Source organism: Marmota marmota, unplaced genomic scaffold (assembly GCF_001458135.2).
Source record: "Marmota marmota marmota unplaced genomic scaffold, marMar, whole genome shotgun sequence".
Taxonomy (NCBI): Eukaryota; Metazoa; Chordata; class Mammalia; order Rodentia; family Sciuridae; genus Marmota; species Marmota marmota.
This window is the reverse complement of record NW_026000229.1, coordinates 10127196-10150014: the sequence shown is the minus strand read 5'-3', so window position 1 is coordinate 10150014 and position 22819 is coordinate 10127196. Positions and strand designations below refer to the sequence as shown.

The 22819-nt window shown below is 35.7% G+C and overlaps 2 protein-coding genes across 11 annotated transcripts in view; both read right to left on the bottom strand.

The window, feature by feature from the left end:
- Myo9a (myosin IXA) overlaps positions 1–22819 on the bottom strand; it is a 261808-nt gene that overhangs the window by 222645 nt on the left and 16344 nt on the right. For all 10 annotated transcript variants that reach the window (XR_007343894.1, XM_048793402.1, XM_048793403.1 and 7 more), the window contains exon 2: positions 17315–17418. The gene's annotated coding sequence lies outside the window, so the exon portion shown is untranslated. The remainder of the gene's footprint in view (positions 1–17314; positions 17419–22819) is intronic.
- Positions 4–5334, bottom strand: LOC125613353 (translation machinery-associated protein 7-like). The gene has a single exon (XM_048793421.1). It carries the CDS (start codon positions 2702–2704, stop codon positions 2510–2512), a length of 195 nt encoding a protein of 64 aa, XP_048649378.1. The 5' UTR covers positions 2705–5334; the 3' UTR covers positions 4–2509.

The following is a 22819-nucleotide window of genomic DNA, read 5'->3' as shown; positions in this document are numbered from 1 at the left end:
ATATAAAAGACGTGAAACATTTACAAGTCATATTAAACATTGCTGACGCTCAAAAAAGAAAGACTTAACAAACACATTCATTACATACATCTTTTAGAACACAAAATTCTAACTCTCAGTACAGGAACAAGTACTGCAAATAGTCTCATTGAGACTACATCCTACTGTTCAAATAAAGAGTATTTTCTAAAACAGTAACTGGCAAAAAAATATATATATACATTTCAATGTTTTGTTTTATCAACAATTCAGAATTTAAAAAGTACAATATCCCCTGATATTTCAAATGATTCTAAGTTACTTGCAATTAAAACGAAGTTTATTCTTTATTCACTAAGGACTGGACTAAAGGACAGAATAATTACACAAAGCTAGTCACCTTGCACCCAAATTTCTTAAAAGATGATGCAAAAACAAGAAAGAATGCTTTCAGTAGTGCAAAAACTTTGTGAAATACATTAATTACAGAAAGATCAGAAAATAACATTATAATCAAGAAAGCAATGAGAGAAACCTGTTATGTAAATAGACATAGTTTCAAAGAACTCTGGGTTTTGACTCTCCTCTTTGCCCGTCCGGACAGACAAGTTTGACCAGAGTAAGAAAAAGATTCTGCTGGACTTACTGAGACAAATTGAAAATATTATACAAGTAGGCACCATTATAAATTTATTCAACCTCCTTTTGTCTTTTTATGTTAATATTCTACCTTTCCACCTAACCTCATTCCATTCCACATACCCTATCAATCTTCTCATATTCCCCAAACACTACTCTTTTACACCTCACTCAGAAAATAATTACCTACAAATGGTTTCTCAACCTCAATCTATTCTTATTTTCATTTCATCTCTATTCTTCAGTTCCTGTATAGAGAAAAATTGTTCCACATCCTTTCCAGAACAAAACTTATTTCTTATTATCTCCATTAGTACTATGTCCTACCAAAAAAAATTCTCATTTGTCATCAACCTTCTTCTTTTTAGTTATTTCATCCTTTAACATATAATGTGCTATTTTTAAAAACAATAAAAATATTCAGTTATTTCAATATCATACTACCAAATATTTGTCAAAATCCTCTAATCAAGAAACTTTGTTATCTTTTTCCTAGATGATATTTCAAATATACAGATTATGGAACATATAAAAAGCAACCATATAGCTACTGCTCAAATTCAACAAGTTTGAAAACTGCTATGCTCACTCATTTTTATAAACACATGTATTAAAAACAGTTAAAGTTCCCTCATTTGCTTTATGATATGACCACTACCCAGAAGTTGTTATTATTCTATGTTTTTGTATTTGTATTACCTGTGAGTCTCCATAATTTATATATAATACTGTTTTGTTTTTAATCTCTAAGAAATATTATCACACTATAGTCTACTTTTCACTTTAGTTTAATATCATTTTGCCTATTAACAGATGTAAAGTTCAATAATGGCTAAATAACATCCCATTTCATGATTCTACCACAGTTAATCAATTCACTCACTGCCCTCCTAGTGAATATTACGATGGTTCCAACATTACACTATGAAAACAATGCTGCAATTCTCACACATGTCTCCTCATGTTTATTTGCTAGATTTTTCTCTTTATAATTAAGAGTAAAATTACTGCATTTGGAGTTTCTTAACTTTGCCAGATATTAACAAAATGCTTTCCAAATGGTTACTCAAATGTCCATTTCAAACAAATGTAGCAGAGTTCAGACTTTTCTGTTTCCTTACTAAAAGTCAGTATTGTCAGAATATTGAGTTTCTGCCAATCTAAAGTACAAAAAGATTATTCTTTAATTTGCATCTCCTTGATTATTAGTGAGGATTGGCAACTCTAATCATCTCATTTGCCATTTGGGCTAAGTTGCTCATTCATTTTGATCTCCTTTTTTAATAAGTTGTCTTCTCCTTATCAGTTTAAATGAGTTTTTCATATATTATTTTTTTTAGTATTTTAATCAGCTTTCAGTTGATTGTGTGGCAAAATCTCCTATCAACCAGGGACTTACCTCTTTTATTTACAACACATTTTGTTATAGAGAAGTTTTTACTTTTTTAATATTTTTTATTTTATTTATTTTTCAGTTGTTATGTATTTTTATGTGGTGCTGAGGATCGAACCCAGGGCCTCACACATGTGAGGTGAGCGCTCTACCACTGAGCCACAATCCCAGCCCCTAGAAGTTTTTACTTTTAAAGAGAAAATTTATTGATCCCTTATAGCTTGTCCTTTTTATATCTTTTCTCTCTCCACCCATCCGCCCCAGCCTTGTGGTGCTGGAAATTGAACCTAAGGCCTTGCTCAGGGTAGGCAAACAGAATATCATTTAGTTACACCCACAATTTTTTTTTTTTTTACAAAAGTTTATTCTTAAATTTACAACAGACTCCACACAACACTTCATTGTAGCTATAGGTGGCAAAAGATATTACAGTGGGGGTACTGGTGTTTCATAGGAATGGAATTAATGGTCACCATCATTTCAGGCACAAGAAACGAGTTACTTTTTGCCAGATTTCTTAATTCCACCTGTGGCCAAGGAGCCCTTCCCAGCGGCCTTCACTTTTAGCTCCTCAAGTTTCTTCTGCTCCTGTTTTTGTTTCTGTTTAAAAGCCTTTTCTTCCTCATCCATCTCCTTGGACTGCTTCTTAGGCTGTTTCAGGGGCTTCTTCTTGCTACATTCACGGCTGGACATGGTGCCTGTCACCCCCACCCCAGACCTTGATCCCAAACTGGAAACACCCACAATTTTTTGAGACAGGAGTCTAAAAGGCCCAAGGTGGCCTCAACCTCAAAGTTGTTTCATCAACCTCCCAAATAGATGAGATTACAAATGCAACTCTGCATCCAGGTTGTTTTTTAGTAAACAACGGGGAAAAAACAGTTGTATTTCATTCTTAATGCATGCTTGTTTTCACTAGTCATTTAACTTCACATAAATCTTTACAATTCTTCCTTTACTGTTTTTATTACTGTCATCCTCACTTTACAAATGATAGAACAAATGCAGAAAGATTATATAACTTACCCAAAATCATAACTAGAATATGATAAAGACTTAAAAGCAGGCAGTCTGGCTCTAAAGTTTATCATCTCCTGGTAGTTTTTCTTTAAATACTTATTTATGCTGAGGACATAAAGTTATCTTATATTTTCTTACAAAAGGCCTAGGTTTTCTGTTTTTTTGGTTTTTTTTTTCTTAGGTCTTTAATTCACATAATCTATTTTCAGGCTATTGTAAGACAGGGCTCTTAATTATTTCACTCCAACTCAAATTAACAATTAACCAGCACCTAATACTCAGCTCTCTGTGCACTGATATATAATGCCACCTTTGCCAGGTAGCAAATTCCATATACCTAACAATGTGTTCTGGGTTTTATATTCTGTTCCACAGCTGTATTTGTCTATCCCTGAGCCCATCTTAATTATCACAATTCTATAATAAATTCTCATATATGAAGAACATATCTCCAAAATTTGGTGTTTTTCACTTTGGCTATTTACCATAATAATTTCAACATAAGTACGTTTACTCCCATGAAAAATATATTTTGACATTTTGAAATTGCATTTTTATAGATTAATATTGGAAAGAACATTATTGACTTTTCCCACTCATGAACACTATGTTGTTGGTGTTCTCCAGCTGCTTTAACTGCAGATTTCTTTCACTTCTAAAATTTGTCATTTTCATATCCACCTGATCTTTTCTCTACCTACTTAAATTTCACAACTGTTTTAATATAAGGGCTATTACTCTCACTCATTTTTTAAAATTCTAAATATAAAACTTAATATTTTTAGGACTAACATTTTAATATCATCCAGACTGAATTGCTCTTCTGATTGCTGATTTTTGTATCTTTGTTAGCACTAGAGATGGTCTCTTATGTTTGAGAATTTATATTTGGAGGTATACTTCAGATGAAACTTTCATTTTTCATACAAACACTGAGAATCCACTTACTATTTTGTTTCAATCAATGACACTACCATAATTGAACCTTTAAAAAGTAACTTTTTTTTTTTTTTTTTGGAGACAGGGTCTCACTATGTTGTCCAGGGGACTGTGAACCCATAATCCTCCTGTCTCAGCCTCCCAAGCAGATGAGATTACAGGCAGGTGCCGCTGCATCTAGCTTAAAATTGATGATTTTTAATATTAATCAATATTAAATGTTCCCCAATTATCCCCAAAAAAAATATTTTTAAAAGTTATTTAAGTAGAATCAGGAGAGTCTGCTCTGCTATGTTTTTGTTCTCCTGAATCCCTAAGAATAAGGCTTCACGGAAGCAAAGTACTCCTTACAGCAGGAAGGCTGGACTCTATTACTTCAGGAAATGCACTAAATAACTACAATCTGATTCCTAAGGTTATATAATATGACAACCCTAAAACTAAACTCAGAACCTTCTTTCTCAACAGAGGAGCGCTATCCTAAGCTGTGATTCTGAACAATAAACCCACTTCAATTACATCTCCCCATTACCTCTAAGAAGCTAAAACCTCTTCAGCTGCTTTAACTGCAGGTTTCCAGCAACAGCCACAGCATAATCTTCTATTCCCACTTATGTCAATATGATTTTCTTTTGTTATTATTTTAAGTCCTGGCTTTGTGTCTGAATTTGCCTAAAAATATAACTCACAAATCCATATTTATCTCAAGCTGCTTGAAAAAAAATCTATATTTGTAATTTCCAAACTTAAGCATTTATTAGCATCATCTGGGGAACTTTTTAAAAAATATACATTTCCAAGGGAAATCTAGGCAACTCTGTTATTCATAGTCCAGAGAACAGAACATGGGAATGACTATATTTCCAAGTATTTAAGAACCCACACTCTGCTCCCCTTCTCAATACTCTTTGAAATAGTCACCAATTATCAAAGAGATGCTAAATTCAGAGGCCTTTTATTCATCTTCACACAACATAGCATATGTCTAAAGGCAGTCAACTTCTGATTCTTGAACTGCTCTCACATGAAGATTATTTTTCATGTAATCTTCCTAATTGGCTTTCTCTGATTTACTTTTTTAACTCTTTATCCACTACTCATTTTGAAAGTTAAAATACTCTCCAAGAGTCTAGCTGAAACTACGCATTTTTCTACCTAGATGACTTTATCTATTCTTCCTTCTGTAATTCATCCCTTTACCTATTATCTATGGATGATTTTGCATTTACAATGGCAAAATTGAGTAGTTTGGAGAGAGACCATATGGTCTACAAAGCTAAAAATTTTACTATATGGCTCTTGACAGAAAAAATTTGCCAGTCCCTCTGCTAGGATAGCCACTTAACTAAAATAATAATAATAATAATAATAATAATAATAATAATAATAATAATAATAACAACAACAACAATAATAATAATTTACAACAGAGTGAAAACAATTAAGTAAAAATAATTCAAAAGAAAGCAAGAAAGGGGGTTACAACAGATGAAACAATATAAAACAAATATTTTTAATAACTAAATGTATCCATAATTATATTAAATGCAAATGTTCCTGTTAAAAGACAAAGATTATCAGACCAAATTTTTGAAATCCAGCTATGCCACTGCCAATAGACACACATATATAGCACAAGACAGAAAAATCTAGATGAGGAAATATACCATGTAAAAACTAGCCAAAAGAAAGTTGGTATAATTGAAATATCAAACAAAATAGGAAAAAAAAAAAGTTGAGCTGACTATCCCATAAATCCCTTTTGGCCCTTATATACCATTATTCAAGGTTCAGGCCTGAGACAAAGGTCTCCAGATACCACTGTAGCCTTGGAAAGAGGTAGGAAAAGGAGGAGAAGCAGTTTGCTATCCAGAAAAGGAGGAGAAGCAGTTTTAATGAAATATTTATTAGTAAGGCTTAGGAAAAAAATGAATGATCACACACAGGAACAAGTAGAGAAGCAAAAATTGAAAACTGAAGAAAAAGGTCTAACTGATGAGTCAATGATCTCTGGTAACTAAGATTAAATAAGATTTAGATCAAGGGGCTAGGTTGTAACTCAGCAGTAGAGCGCTTGGCTAGCAAGTACAAGGCCCTGGGTTCAATCCTCAGCACCACATAAAAATTAATAAACAAAGTTATTGTGTACAACTAAAAATAAATATTTAAAAAAAATTAAGGTTGATAGATGCTTCTCAGAAAAAAAGACTATTTCTTTTACTGAAAGAATAAAAAAGAAACAAAATGAGAGGAGAAACAGATTTTGAGATGTGACAAGACTGCCTATCAGTTGATCTTCATTACTGATAAGATACTGGGGCCCAAGTTTTACTAACAGTAGATGAATGCCAGGTAAAAACTAGATTGGTAATGAATGAGGATACATTTCATAGGCTTCAACTGAAGAAAAGTGATGGTAGAAATTAATTATCATATGACACAACAGCATAGGTATATCAGGTTAGCCTGCTCAGTAAGTAACCTTCTAGTAAAAGTACTATTTTCCTTCAAAAGACTATCTCTCTTTCCTAGTCAAACGACATAGTTTAAAGTCTTTCAACAGTTTGAATGGACTGATCTCATCCTCCAGATAGGGGAAATTAGCTGTGACCCAGGCTGAGCCAATCACTTTATTTTGTTTTGCCCAGCCAAGTGGGTAGTCACTAAAATTCTGTACTAGAACTTCTCCTGCAACTATTGGGAAAGCAGCATTTTTCCACTAGGGCTAGTAAGCTAGAGAGATAAGGCTAGAGATGATGTCATCCATCTATCCTCAATGCATAGAAGCTTCTCTATAATAAAAGAAAATGAAAGTAAGACAAAGAATATATTTGGGCCAATGAATTCAGTAGTAGTTTAAATAAATTCAACCAGTAAACTTCCTTAGTAAGTATGCCAATTAATTCCTTTCTATTTCCTGAGCCAATGTGAGAGAGATTTCTCTATAATCAAAAGAGAACCTACTGTAACAGGTAGCATTTCATGTAATACCCTTTGAGAATATAAGTATCCTGTTATCCAAATTCCTGATGTCCAAAAAAATCTCACAATTTTAAACTCAAGAACCAAATATACTTGAGTAAAATTCTGAATATTTCCTTTACTATCTTTCTATTTTCTATTCAAAATTGGGGAGCCAAATAGATTCAAGCAAGGCAGTAACCCCTCACATTGCAATTCATCACCCAAACTGAAGAATTAAACAGATTTGGATAATGAGATTTTTAAGACCAGGATCTTATGTCAAAAAACACAGAAAATTTACTGTTTTCACCAAAAATAAGTTTGACATACATTGCCCATTTAAGTTGAACACTGATTTTCCTAGGAGGGAATAAATTATTACATTCCAAATCCAAAAATTTAGGCCTGAAGATTAAAAAGAAATTCTTTGAGGATTTACTTTATGATAAATTAATATGGCATTTCAAGTCAACAGGAAATATTAAAACGATGTGGGATAACTGAAAAAAGCAATACACATAAGAAATTAAGCCCACTACTAACACTTATATAGCAATCACATTTTACTATATTTTTTATAAAGAAAACTATTAAATAGTCTTTTCATTCCCTCTCCCAATGAAGTAACTTCAAAAGTATATGTTAACAGAGGGAAACAATGTGGTGAGACAGTTGCTGTGGTCAGTAGGGTGTGGTTCAGAGTAGGCCAGTTTATGATGTTATTCACTGGACTGAGTAAGGATGGACTAATTATAGGGGAAAACTGTGGTGAAAAATGAGAACAGTGAATACAAAGTTTCCTTTAAATTAGAAGTTCAGTTTAAAAGACAAAAATGAAGTAACTGAAGTTTCTAATGGAGTGATTCTGTTAGTAAAATTTAGTTTTCAAAAAATATATTAGTTTTTACTTCTTTTTCAAGTTCTCAAGGTTATTTTCCAAGGAAAAGAAAATAGCCTTTCTTTTTATATTTGCTTTATCATAGGGTTGATGTTAGTAAGTAGAATCATATATTGTATTTCAGTAGCAAGACAAGTAGAAATGAATGAAGCAAATGTACATTAAAAAAAAAAAAATCTAGGGGCTGGGATTGTGGCTCACCTAGCACGGGTGGGACCCGGGTTCGATCCTCAGTACCACATAAAAATAAAGGCATTATGCTGTGTCCATCTACACCTAAAAAATAAATATATTTTTTAAAAATCTTGCCAGACAGATACACCTGCAATCCCAATAACTTGGGGAGACTAAGGCATAAGGATACCAAGTTCAAAGCCAGCCTCAACAAGAGGCCCTAAGCAACTTAGTGAGATCCTGTCTCAAAATAGAAAATAAAAAGGGTTGGGGGTGTGGTTCTGTGGTTAAGTGCCCCTGGGTTCAATCCTCCATGCAAAAAAAAAAAAAAAACCTAACTTTACTATTGAAAAAAAATAACTCAAAGAGAAAAAATACCTTACCAATACATATAGAAGGGAAAATATCAAGTATCAAATATCAAGGCAAGACCCACTATTGACTTATCTTCAGCTATAAATACCATGGGGGAAAAAAAACTTTAATAAAACATTTTGAATTTTAGTTATGTAACTAATGAGAAAATGACGTTCAAGACCTAATATTCGTGTTTCCTCATTCTTCAGGGCTTACTATAAAAATGTTAAACAAATGGGCTAGGGTTGTGGCTCAGTGGTAGGGCACTTGCCTATAATGGGTAAGGCACTGGGTTCGATCCTCAGCACCATATAAAAATAAATAAATAAAATAAAGATATTGTGTCTACAACTGAAAAAAATTTTAAATGTTACACAAATAAACAGTACCAAAATGATGTATTATCACATGTATAAACATACATGAATTCATGTATATAAATATTTGAAAGTTTAAACTTTGCAAACTATGTAATTAATAGTGATTTTTTTCCCCAAAAGGGCACAAATACTGTTTACGAATCAATTTCTTCCTCTTCCTAGGCACACAGCTAGCGTTCCTTCACCACAGAGATCTACTGGTGAATGTTAGTAAGTAGAACTACTTGCAGTTACATGTGGCCATGTGACCAAGTCCTGGTCCAAGGGAATGCCAGGCAAAAGTGATATACATTCCCTCCAGGCTGAGCTAATAAAAACCTCTAATAGGACCTGCCCTTTCTAGTCTGCTGGAAGAATGAAGAGGATCCAGGTAAAAAGCCCCAGGAGAAATAGTCTCTGGATGGAAGGATGTTGGGTACCAAATGACCACATGGAGAACAGTAACCCCATCCACTGCACTGGATTATGATATAAATGAGAAATAAATTTTAATTGTGTAGAAACCCTAGGTGTTATTTAGTTACCCTGACTAATGCACTACTATAAATCTTTTCCAAACCCTCTCCTGTAAAGAATTCCATAAGGAAATTGCTCTTACAGTCAATCCATCAGTAAGTACTACAGGTCTGCCTTTAAAATTTATCCTAAATTTAACCTTTTCTCTCATTCCCACCTCTACTATCTAGTTTAGCCAACTACTGTGCTCTTACTTGAATTAGTTTTTATCATTTAACTAAGTTTCTCACATAGCAGAGTTACCGTTTTTAAAGATAAATCTATCACCACTCTCCTGTTCAAGCTTTTAATGGCTTCTTACTACAATTAAATAAAACCTCTTACTGTGGCCTAAAAGCCCTGCATCAACCTAAAAGGATCCCTCAAATTTCATCTTCATTTCACTGCACTTCAGTCTCACTGATCTTTTTACCATTTTTAAGTTTATTCCTGCTTCAGAACCTTTATATTTCCTTCCTGCTCCCTCTGCCTGGGTCTTTTTGCATATCACTAAGGACTTTTTACTCAATACCCAGAACTTCCTTATTGATCTATCTTAAAAAAAAAAACAAAAAAAAACTTATCCCTGTCCCCCATCACATTATTCCCCTTATCCTGATTTATTTTTAATCAGAGAACTTGATACACTAATCTAAAATTATATCATTATTTGGGGATTTATTTATTGTACAATATTCCCATTAAAAGGCAAAAGTTGGGGCTGGGGTCATGGCTCATCGGTAGAGCACTTGCCTAGCACATGTGAGGGCCTGGGTTCAATCCTCAGCACCACATAAAAATAAATAAATAAATAAATAAAGGTGTTGTGTCCAACTACAACTAAAAAATAAATATTTTTTAAAAGAAAAAGGTGTTATCTTTTTATCATGGGCATCCACAGCTCAAAAAAATTTGTGGAAGGAATAAACAAATTCATATACACTTTAAGGTATTTTAGCAATCATTTTTAATGCTTGAGGTAATCATTTTATTCAGTTTCACTATAGTTATTTCCCTTTTTCCAGCTGATCTTCTCATTTTCACGCATAATATGTGCACACTATTTTATCTGCTTACTGCAAGAGCTATTTTAAACAATAATTTCACAATGTCTAGCTTTTAAAATCAGCAAGTAATCAAAATTACTTCCCAAGGAGGTAATCAATGATGATACTGATTCAGGAAACCCACCTAGCAATATAGATGGAAGCATCAAGTTTAGAAATACAAGTTCATGCAGATCTTTAACCTCAATACTACTACTTAATGAAAAACTGATCTATAGATTAAGTGTAATCACAAAATTCTGGTAGGCTTTTTGAAACAGACTAACAAGCTATATTGGAAATCTGATAGATCTAGAATAGCCAAGACAATCTTAAAGAACAAAGTTGGAAGAATTACACTACCAAAAATCAAGACTTACATAAGCCACAAGTAAGATGGAGTGGTACTTGGTAGAAAGAAAAACAGAAAGATTCTAGAAACAAAACCCCTATGGACTAATATCCTCATTTAAAACAAGACACTGCCCTTCAGCTTGGGAAAAGAAAAGCCTTTTAAATCGATGGTCCTGTACTAATTGGAGATCTAGAAAAATTAATTAATTAATTCACAGACAAAAATTAATTTGATTCACAGAACATAAAAGGAAATACGTTAACATTCTAGAAAAGCTCATATAATATTTTCATGAACCTAGCTAGAGCAGGCAAAGTTTCTTAACCAGAAAACAGAAAGCAATTAAAAAAAAAAAAAAGCAATAAAGCCCTGCACGGTGGTGCACACCTGTAATCCCAACAGCTTGGGAGGCTAAGGCAGGATGATCGAAAGTTCAAAGCCAGCCTCAGCAATTTATCCAGGCCCTAAGCAGTGAGACCCTGTCTCTAAATACCAAAAAGGGCTGGGATGTGGCCCAGTGGTCAGTGCCCCTGAGCTCAACCCCCAGTACCCCCCACTGATGCCTCCATATCATTTTATAATTTAAATGAGTGAATTAAACACAATAAAATGCTTAGAAAAACAAACCAACCCCTGTGCCAGCTTCCTGCCCTCTTTGGGGCACAAGGGCCCAACACATTCCCACGGCAGCCCGCACCCTCCCACTGCGCCCTCACCCACACCCCACCCCAATTCCTCCTCCCCCTGTCTCACGGGCCTGCCTTTGCTTCCTGAAAAATGGGGGGCCCACCTCAGGGCTCATAGGTTTGTTTTCCTTTCCACCTGGATGCTCTTCAGCCAGGTCAGTGGCTCTCAACACTCGCTGCCCCTCAGGGTCATCTGAGCAGATCTCAGAAGGCCCCCGTCAAAAGACACCGTGAAAAGGGCCGAGGTCCTTGGGTGGTTTCTTCCCAGTGAGAATTCTGGCTCAATGGAAGCCAAGACGGCACTTGTTTTGTTCTCCACCGTGTCCCCAGTGCTTGCCTCAATAAGCAGCTGTGGCCAGAAGGGACACTTCCCATTCCAGTAGTCCCATCACTCGTTTCTGTGGCTGCAGTTCCACAAGTGGCCACCAGGTGGCAAGAGTCAACTACATTAAAAAGTCACCTCTAGACTCTCCAGGCTGGTGGTCCCTGCGGGTCCCTAGGAGGAAGCAGCAAGGTCCTGGCAGCCTCTTCCGGGCTCACCATACCCCATCACGTCTTCACAGAGTGAGACGTTAGGTGGACCCAGATGAAAGTTACAGAACCTCCGGCCCTGCCCCCTCTCCACCACACACTGACCCTCTGGTGCAGCTGCCCGGGGCAAGACTCCACGGTACCCCCACTGTGACAGGTGCACACACGCTCCTGCTGCGGGTCTGTGTGCACACGCCGCCCTCAAAGAACCGCAGATGCCCTGGAACTGTACCAACAAGGAACCACAGTCAAGGTTTTAGATAAAAGGGCAGGACAGACACTACCATTTGTAAGAAAGGGGAAAGATGTCACTCCAACGAAGCCTTCTTGCTGTCCATCAAGCCCATGAAGCTCACAGGTGCCCCGGTCCCTTTGCACTTCCTGGTCCCTCTGTCTGGACCATTTCCTCACCTACTTGATCTCCCACAGCCAGCTCTTCATTCATAGCTCAAACATCCCCTCTGCAGAGAGGATGCCAGATGGTTCCAACTGGGAANCCGGTACTATTTGAGAGAGAGAGAGAGAGAGAAAGTAAGGAACTACAATGGGGCATGCTTGAATCCCATTGACTGAGGCGGCTAAGGCAGGAGGATCACAAGTTCAAGGACAGCCTGGGAAATTTATAGAGACCCTCAGGAAGTTAACAGATACTGTTTCAAAATAAAAACATCTGGGAACTTAGCTTAGTGGTATAGTGCCTCTGGGTTCAATACGCAGTACCAAGACAAAAAAAAAAGGAAGAACTATCAACTTAAATTTAAATTAACATTCCCTATTATTAAAGATAAGACACAGACTGGAAAGTTATCACGCATACATACATATAAAAATAAGATATATGTATTTATGTGTGTGTGTGTGTATGTGTGTGTGTATATATATATATATATAATGAGTATGTAAAACTATTGTTTTATATGTGGGACCACGTAAACTATTACAAAGGGTTGAATATACTTCAGAATCTCAATTATCAATAGACTCAATAAGAAATCTCTAGGGGCTAGGGATGTGGCTAAGCAGTAGAGCAACTCCCCTAGCACTGTGTGCAAGGCTCTGGGTTCAATACTCAGCACCACATAAAAACAAACAAATAAAATAAAGGTATTATGTCCAACTACAACTGAAAAATAAATATTAAAAAAAAAAAGAAGTCTCCAAATAAAACTGGCAAAGCGGCACCTGCCATAATTCCAGTGAACTAGGCAGGCTGAAGCAGGAGGATTGCAAGTTCAAGGCCAGCCTCAGCAACTTAACAAAGGCCCTCAACAACTTAGTGAGACCCTGCTTCAAAACAAAAAATAAAAAGGACTATGGATGTAGCTCAGTGACAAAAGTGTCCTTGGGTTCAATATCCAGTACCCGAAGAGGTTCATAAGAAATTAAATAATTTCTGGTAAAACATTTGGGTGTTGAAGTACACAAAAGAATAGGGGGACCGAAGTATAGCTCAGTGATACAGTACATTTATTAACATGTTCCAGGTTCTGTCAAGACCCTGGGTTCAATTCCCAGCACCAAAGAGGAAGAGAATAAAAAGATACTGATAAATGATAAAAATATATGTTACTTATATCCAGCAGTAAATATGGAATCAAGGCAAAATTGTGATTCTTTTTTACTTAATTTACATATTCATAAATTTTTATACCTTCAGGATGTACTTTCACTTAAGTACCTGTTCTTTTGATTTTTAAGAATCACAGATGAGGGGAGCTTACCAATGGGACCACTAATGACAAGACAGATACCTTCAAAGATTATAAAATGCACATCAAAATACTCAGCTTCACTTATTACATTAAGATTATACACAAAAATAAAGTACTTAATCGGGAGCATGGTCTAAGAATACCCTTCAACTTAACTACTCCCTCTTTGGAATACATGCTTCCATAGTGTGATATCTTTAAGGTACTTAGTGATTTTTTTAGATGTGTATACTCCTGATCACTTCAAGAGATTCACATGTATATGTGAATCCTCAATTTATATGATTTGAGGGGCTTTTAGAGTCATGCAAGCAGATGGCCTCTTTTTGTCACTTGGGGAGAAGTCCTACATACTCTTCAGTCTCTGTCCCTACTAACATTTTTTATGTCTTGTCTGACCTTTTAATAATGATTCCAATGTTCTTTTTATTAACTGTTGTTGCTCAATTCCTTCATTCCAAACAACCCACATTCAAGACTCTTGAAGAGGCAAGCATTCTAAAGGTGGGGGGTGAGCAACCAAGGAAACAAATGAACAAAATAATTTAAAATAGTTACAAATACTTTTTCTGTAAAGGGCCAGATAATAGGTTTTGGAACCACATAAAATCTCTGACCCATATTCAGGCTTTTTTGTTTATACTTAGTTTTAGAACACTTTAAAACTGCCAGAACCATTTTTAGCTCAGTACAAAACCAGGCTACCTCCTAGATTCCGCCTGTAGCAGTAAGTAGTTCAACTGTCATTATACTATAAGGATTAGGCATGGTATTCTAGTTATCCACAGTACTCAGTGAATTTCTTTAAAGGCAAAAATGAAGGAGTCAACTTGGAAGAAATGCTCCAGTAAGTGGCTTGTTGTTAATCCAGGCAAAAAATAATAAGGGTTGTGGGGTATAGCACAATGGTAGAGCACTTGCCTCATCTGCACATGGCCCAGGCTCATACCGCAACACCACAAATAATTTAAAAAAAAAAAAAAAAAAAAGGTCATGGTTGTTATAGAGAGTGGTAGCAGTGGTGGTAGAAATAAATGAAGGGATGGGCTGGACAGTGGTGCACACCTATAATCCCAGAGGCTCAGGAGGCTGAGGCAAGAGGATCACAAGTTCAAAGCCAGCCAGCGGGGGCTGGGGATGTGGCTCAAGTGGTAGGACACTCGCCTGGCACGCGTGCAGCCTGGGTTCGATCCTCAGCACCACATACAAACAAAGATGTTGTTGGCAAAAACTAAAAAAAAAATAAAATATTAAAATTCTCTCTCTCTCTCTCTCTCTCTCTCTCAAAAAAAAAAAAAAGCCAGCCTCAGCAACTTAGCAAGGCTCTAAGCAACTTAGAGAGACCCTGTCTCAAAATAAAATAAAATAAAATAAAAAAAATAAACAAGCTGAGGATGTGACTCAGTGGTTAAGCACCCCTTGGTTCAATCCCTAATATCAAATTAATTAATTAATTAAAAAATAAATGAGGGGGGCTGGGGGTTGTGGCTCAGTGGTAGAGTGCCTAGCACATGCGAGGCCCTGGGTTTGATCCTCAGCACCACATAAAAATAAATAAATAAAAACAAAATATTGTGTACAACTAAAAGAAATAAATATTTTTTTAAATGTGATGACAGAAATTAACTATGGATTTAAAAACATGGAAATAATTTGTGATCATTTTTTTTATTTATTATTGCAATGGATAGAGATTGAGTATGTACCTCAGTTTTCTAGTAGAGTGTGTTAGTATAAGAGAAATCAAAATATGAAAAGAACTTAGTCATAATATCTGACACAGAGTAAGCAGCATGTAAGTGTTGGCAAGCAATGATTGTTATTAACTATTTTTTCCTACCCTAAATAAGACAAGACATGTTTTTTTCTTTGCCATTTTTTCAAAAGTTGGCTGTCTTTATTCTTAATAATTGCAAGGGTTCTTCACAAATTCTAGGTACAATTTCTTTTATCAGACATATGATTTATAAGCATTTTCTCTCAGTATATGGCTTGTCTTTTCATTTTCTTTGTTTTTCTTTTTTTATTCTAATTTGTTATATATGATAGCAGAATGCATTACAGTTCATATTATACATACAGAACACAATTTTTCATATCTCTGGTTGTATACAAAGTATATTCACACCATTCATGTCATTAGTGTCTTCATACATGTGCTTAGGGTAATGATGTCCATCTCATTCCACCATCTTTCCTACCCTCATGTCCCCTCCCACCCCTTTGCCCTATCTAGAGTTCATCTAATCCTCCCTTATTCCTCCTCCCAACCCCACCTCGAATCAGCCTCCTTATATCAGAGAAAACATTCAGCATTTGGTTTTTTGGAATTGGCTAACTTCACTTAGCATTATATTCTCCAACTCCATCCATTTACCTGCAAATGCCATGATTTTATTCTTTTTAATTGTTGAGTAATATTCCATTGTGTATATATATACCACATTTCTTTATCCATTCATCTAGGGCATCTAGATTGGTTCCACAGTTTAGCTATTGTGTAAGACATCTTATCCTTCCTTTTAAAGCCATTCATAGTGCTAAGTGTGTAGCTCAGTGATACAGCACTTGCCTAACATGTTTGAGGCCCAGATTCTGATCCCCAGCAAAGCAAATAAATAATAAAATATAAGACCATTCATGGTTAATAATCTATTCTTATAATATTACCCTCTAATAATACAAATATTTAGGACACTGTGGAGATATAACAAACTTTTTTCCCACATGTTGAAGTTAAGCCATCTCCTACCACTCTTCAAATATGACCTTCCATTGACTTAATAGATTCACTTCTAAAGATCATAAGACCTATATGAAGGTCAACGACTTGCTACATTTGCCCCAGAAACTTAAAAATCATGTATGTGATTCCTGAAACAGAAAAATCAGAAAGTATACTCATTCTCAATGAACTACCACCAATAATTATCAAAGTCCATGGAACAACAACAACAACAAAAAATCACAGCCAAATAATATATTTTGTTATATATGACAGCAGAATGCATTACAGTTCATATTATACATATAGAACACCATTAAATCTCAGTATACCACCTTCTCTAGTAAATTTGTTTCATCAGAGCCAACATATCCTTTTATTGGTATCTCAATGGAATCTAACTTAAAATATAGTCAATGAGGGGCTGGGGTTGTGGCTCGGCAGTAGAGTGCTCACCTAGCATGTGTGAGGCCCTGGGTTCAATCCTCAGCACCACATAAAAATAAGCAAATAAAATAAAGGTATTATGTCCAATTACAACTAAAAAATAATAATATTTTAAAAATTAAAAAATGAAAAAAAATTTAGAAGTCATACTTTGAAACATACACATTACGATAACTGAGATTAGCTATTTAGCAAAAGTTTACCATAGCAATTGTTACAGTTTAGATGTGAGATGTCCCCAAAAGTTCATGTGTGAGAAATGAAAGAAAGTTTGGAGGTGGAATGATAAGGTTGTAAAAGCCAATCATTCCACTGATGGGGACTGACTGAATGGTAACTATACACAGATGAGGTATGGGTGAAGGAATGGGTTAATAGGGGCATACCCTTGGGGTTTATATTTTGTCTGTGGTAAGGAGAACATTCTATTATCTCTACTTCCTGGTACCCAGCTGCTTTCCTGTACCACACAATTTGGCCATGATGTTCTGCCTCATCTTAGGCCCTGAGGAATGGAGTTGGCCACCCACGGACTGAGTTGTCTAAAACTATTAAGCCCCAAAATAAACCTTACCTCCTCTCATAGTTCTTGTCAGGTCTTTTTTGGTCACAGCAGTAAAAAAGCTGACTGAAGGGGCAATAATTTTATAGCAAAAGTTCCTTGAGAGTTTAAAAAAGCTGAAAGAAGAAAAAAAGCACTGATATAATCTTTCTCATTTCAACAACTTTCACAGACAAAATTGAGGTGTCTACTAACAGAAACAAACCAACAGAAAATGCCAACGATGGCAAATGATATGTGAATTTGGTATCACAGTTTAATAAAAGTAAAACACTCTACTAAATTTTGAAAAAAAAGTACAGAGAAATAGCTATGTGACCTAAGGCAAATTACTTAACTTGAAATATTATTCACTGGCATTTTATCATGGTCTAGTGCCAGGGTCAAAAAATGCTATAAGGGATAAGACAATTAATATTGTAGGCTTTGCAGGTCCTATGGGGTCGTATGTCCAAAATATTCAACTCCACCCTTGTGGAATGAAAGTAGTTATAACGAAAACTTATCATAACATCACCTACCTTTTATTCATGAAAGGTAAAATCCAGGGGAAAACAATTAAGTGATGGAAAGTTAGGCTTGACAAAGCACTACTGTACTATAATTAAAAAATAAATAAAACTATGCCTTATACATTTTCAACAGGAATGAGAAGAAAAGCAAAGCTTATGTTATCTCAGTATGCCAGCAAATTTGTTCATATTTATTAAAGACTTAAAAAAATACTTTTGAACCTGGACAAATTATTAAAAAAAAATAAAGGGCTAGGGATGTGGCTCAAGCGGTAGCGCACTCGCCTGGCATTCGTGCAGCGCTGGGTTCGATCCTCAGCACCACATACAATTAAAGATGTTGTGTCCGCTGAAAACTAAAAAATAAATATTAAATTCTGTCTCTCTCTCTCTCTCTCTGCCACTGCTTAGAAAGCAGATCTGCCCATTAGGGTACTCCTTGAGGAAGACTGTGAGGTGGGCTCCAACCAGCCTAGGTTGATGACATTATATCTAGAGGATGATTAAGTTCTTACATTAAAAAAATTTTTTTTAAATAAATAAAATAAAATACTGAGAGTTCTGCTTCCAGTCAGAACATAGGTCACAAGAGAGAATCATTCCCATTATTTAAAATAAGAAAAAGCTAGAGAAACTTAAAAAAAAATCAAAATTTTAAAACCCAGACAACTGAGAATACACAGAAGTATTATTAGAAAAACTCAATTCCATTCAGGAACAAGCCCCTTCTAGGTAAACAGACAAATGATTACTTTTTTTTTTTTTTTAAGTGTAAATGGACACAACACAATGCCTTTATTTTTTTATGTGGTGCTGAGGATCGAACCCGGGTCCTGCTTTCAACTCTAACGTCACAGTGAGCAAAGGGGCAAATAATCCTACAGACCAATAATAGAATGAAATCCAGGAGTCCCAGAAATAAAGCTACTCAACATGATCTAAAAATTCCTCCCCATTGGAGCTTTTATGCAGTAATCCAGAGATAGACTACAAGGACAAAGAAATTCAAGAGTAGAAATCCAAGTGCTAGGTTAAAAAGCAGAAACATCTCTGGAAACTAGCTATACTTAAATCCTAAATTCTGTTGTAGAGTGGAGACTGAATCCACTCTTAAAACACTTGAAACTCAAAGGAGCACAGGGACACATTCCTGTAATCCCAGCAACTCGGGAGGCTGAGACAGGCAGATCCCAAGTTAGTTGTTCTTATTGTTGTTGTTGTTGTTGTTTTGTAGTTGTAGATGGACAGAATGCCTTTATTTTATTTGTTTATTTATATGTGGTGCTGAGGATCAAACCCAGTGCCTTACACATACTAGGCAAGCACTCTGCCACAGACCTACAGCCCCAGCCCAGATCCCAAGTTTAAGGACAGCCTTGGCGACTAAGAAAGACAATATCTTATAATAAAAAAACAAAAACAATGAAGCTCAGTGGCAGAGTGACCCTAGGTTCAATCCCTAGTACCAAAGGTGGGGGAAGCAGGGGGCAAAAACAATTTGGAACCAAAACTATAGTTGCAATCCAGTCAATATATAATTCAATTTCATGTAAGAATAAATACAGAAACTCCTAACCCTTTGGTCTGTCTGAAGAATTGGCATGTCTTTTTCCAGGAGGAAACAACTAAGAACTTCATTCTTACTATTTATTTGTTTTATATGTGATATTCACAAGGATATATAATATATACTTGAGGATTCATGAAAATGTTACCCATAGGTAAGAGAAAAAAAGTCAAAACAAGCCCACCGATGACTCAAATTGAAATGATCTAAAACTTTTAAATTTTATAAAAATAACTAAGATCTTACGAGTAATGTATACAATCACATATACAGATGATTTAATATATTGTAGCAAAAAATGAAAAAAAATTTTTAGAAAGAGTCAAATGGAAATATTCAACTTAAACATATGATATTTGAAATGAAAAGTTCACCAAACAGGCTAATAATGAAGAGAACAGATAATGAATTCAGAAAAATCAAAAGAAATTATCCAAATTAAGGCAAAGAGAAAAAAAGAAGGAAACAAAGAAAAAAAGATCAGGATCAGAGTCAAAACACCTGTGAGGCAATACCAAACAAACTGAATGATAAAGAGAATGGGGGTCAGCAGAAATGGCAGCAGACTCTTTTCCAAAATTGATAACACATAAACCCATAGATCAAAAAAACTCAGCAAACCAGAAATCAAATAAATCAAAAAGTAAACTGCGCCCAAGTACATCACAGTCAAAATTGCTGGAAATCAAAAACAAAACCTTTTTAAAGTACCCAAAGAAATAGGACACATTATATTTAAGGAAACAAGAAAAATGACAGTTGACTTTTCATTAAAACAGTAGAAGCAAGAAAATAACAGGTAATATATTTGAATCACTGAAAGAAAAAAAGATGGACAACCTATATTCTAAACCATGAGAAACTATCATTTATACGTGAAAGTTAAGCATGTTTTCAGATGGACAAAAGCTAAAAGAATTCAGCAGCAGACATACAATTTAAGAAGTTTCTTCAGATCAAAGGAAAATAATCTCAAATGGAAGTCTGAATCTGCAGGAAATAATGATGAATACAAGAAAATACTGGGAACTAGACAGCCGAGTTCATTCTCATCAATTCTATTCGATTTTGTACTGGAGGTAACAGCCAGTACCATGAAGCAAGTAATAAAAAAAAAAAAAAAAAAACTGAAGGCATAAAGATGGGAAGCAAGAATTATATTTATTCTCAGATAGCATGTCTTCAGATACAAGAGGACCCAGAGGAATAGATAAACAAGTAAAACTAACAAGTGAATTCAGCAAGTTCAAAAAATATAAATTCAGCCCAGTATGATGGCACATGTGTGTCTGTAACCCCACCCAGTAGGTTGACAGGCTGAAAGATGGAAAGTTTGAGTCCAGCCTTGGCAACTTAGCAAAATCCTGTCTCAATTTTTAAAAAGAGTTAGGGATGCAGTTCAGTGGCAGAGCACCCTAGGGTTCAATCCCAGCAACCCCCCCATAAAAAGGATAAAAAGTCAATATACACAAAATGAATATATTTCTAAATACTACATGAAACAATGGAAAGTTGAATTTAAACGTCAATATTTATAATATAACCAAAACAGAATACTTAGCAATAAAATTAACAAAAGGTCAAAGACCTGCCAGGTACAGTGTCGCACGCCTGTGATCCCATCAGCCTGGGAGGCTAAGGCAGGAGGATCTTGAGTTCAAAGCCAGCCTCAGCAAAAGTAAAGTGCTAAGCAACTCAGTAAGACCCTATCTCTAAATAAAATACAAAATAGGGCTGGGGATGTGGCTCACTGGTCAAGAATTCAATCCCTGGTACCAAAAAAAGAAGTGAAAGACCTCTAAACTGAAAACTATAAAACTTTCTTGAAAAAAAATTCTTCATAAATGTACAGATACACTATGTTCAAGAATAAGATGATTCAGTATTATTAAAATACAAATTGTGAGACAAACATTCAACCCACTGAGCTATATCCCTTGCCCAAAAAAACAAAAACAAAAATACAAATTGTAAAAAAAGGGATTATCTGCTTAGGTTCCAATTAGTCTCCATGACTTATTCACAATATGACTGTGGGCAGACTAAATTCTCTAAGCCTTTATATTCCTCTTCCATTAGTAAACTAGAGCTAGTCAAGTGCTGGGTCATACAGTTGTAAAAGTGGAATATAAAGCTCTGGCCTTATCTGTTCCATGAATGAATAAACAGGTGGCATCATTACTATTGTAGAGCAATAGTAATTACCAAGCCCTTTCCAGGGGCACCTCTTACCCAGGAGGACTCTGAGACTTGGAAGGTAGGCATGGCCTCTCCTAAAGGCCAGTAGCCTATATATCACACCCACAATACTCAGATATCTAGAAGACTGTCCTGGAATAAAGGCCATGTCCATTGCAGCCCCATGGGATCTGTTCCAAATATGGAGTTCACACCTACCGAAAAAGGAACTTTTCTGACAATCTGGATGGTTCAAAAGTGACTTTTCTGTCGGGAACAGTGGCTCACACCTATAATCCCAGCAGCTTGGGAGGTTGAGACAGGAGGATCTTGAGTTCAAAGCCAGCCTCAGCAAAAGCAAGGTGCTAAGCAACTCAGTGAGACCCTGTCGCTACATAAAATATAGAATAGGGCTGGGGATATGGTTCAGTGCCCCTGAGTTCAATCCCTGGTATTGCCCCCCGAAAAAAGCAACTTTCCTGAGCTAGGGGTATGGCTCAATGGCAGAGCATTTGATTAGTATGTACAAGGTCCTTGGTTTGATCCCCTGCAAAACACACACACACACACAAGGTTCTTGGTTTGTTCCCCTGCAAAACACTCACACACTTTCCCAAAATTGATCTACAGATTCAACACAATACCAATCCAAATTTCAGCAAAATTACTTTATGATATTGACAAATTTATTATAAATTTTATATGGAAAGGTTAAAAAAAAACAAGAATAGCTAACAATGTTGAAAGAAAAAAACAAAAAACAAGGTCAAACACTATGGACCATCAAACTTACTATAAAGCTAACATAATCAAGATAACAGGTACTGGAAGCCAGGAGTGGTGGCACACACCTGTAATGTCAACTACAAAGGAAGCTGAGCCAGGAGGATCTCAAGTTCAAGGCCAGTTCAAGAGCAATTTAGCAAGACCCTATTCTCAAGTAAAAAGTAAAAAAGGCTATGGATGTAGCTCAGTGGTTGAATGGCCCTTGGTTCCATCCCCAGTAATAGAATGTTGGGAGCTGGTATAGGAAAAACAATGTAATACCCAAACAGATCAATGGAACATAAGGAGCTCAAAAAGAAACCCATACTAATGGAGTCAACTGATTTTTTAAAACTATCTTTGTTTTGTTTATTTGTTTTTACGTGGTGCTGAGGATCAAACCCAGTGCCTCACAGGTGCAAGGCAAGCGCTCTGCCACTGAGCCACAACCCCAGCCCCAAGTCAACTGATTTTTGACAAAAAAAAAAAAAAAAA

Bases quoted from the DNA above. Each gene is read 5' to 3' on its own strand.
- LOC125613353 (XM_048793421.1), bottom strand. From the start codon at position 2,704: ATGTCCAGCCGTGAATGTAGCAAGAAGAAGCCCCTGAAACAGCCTAAG.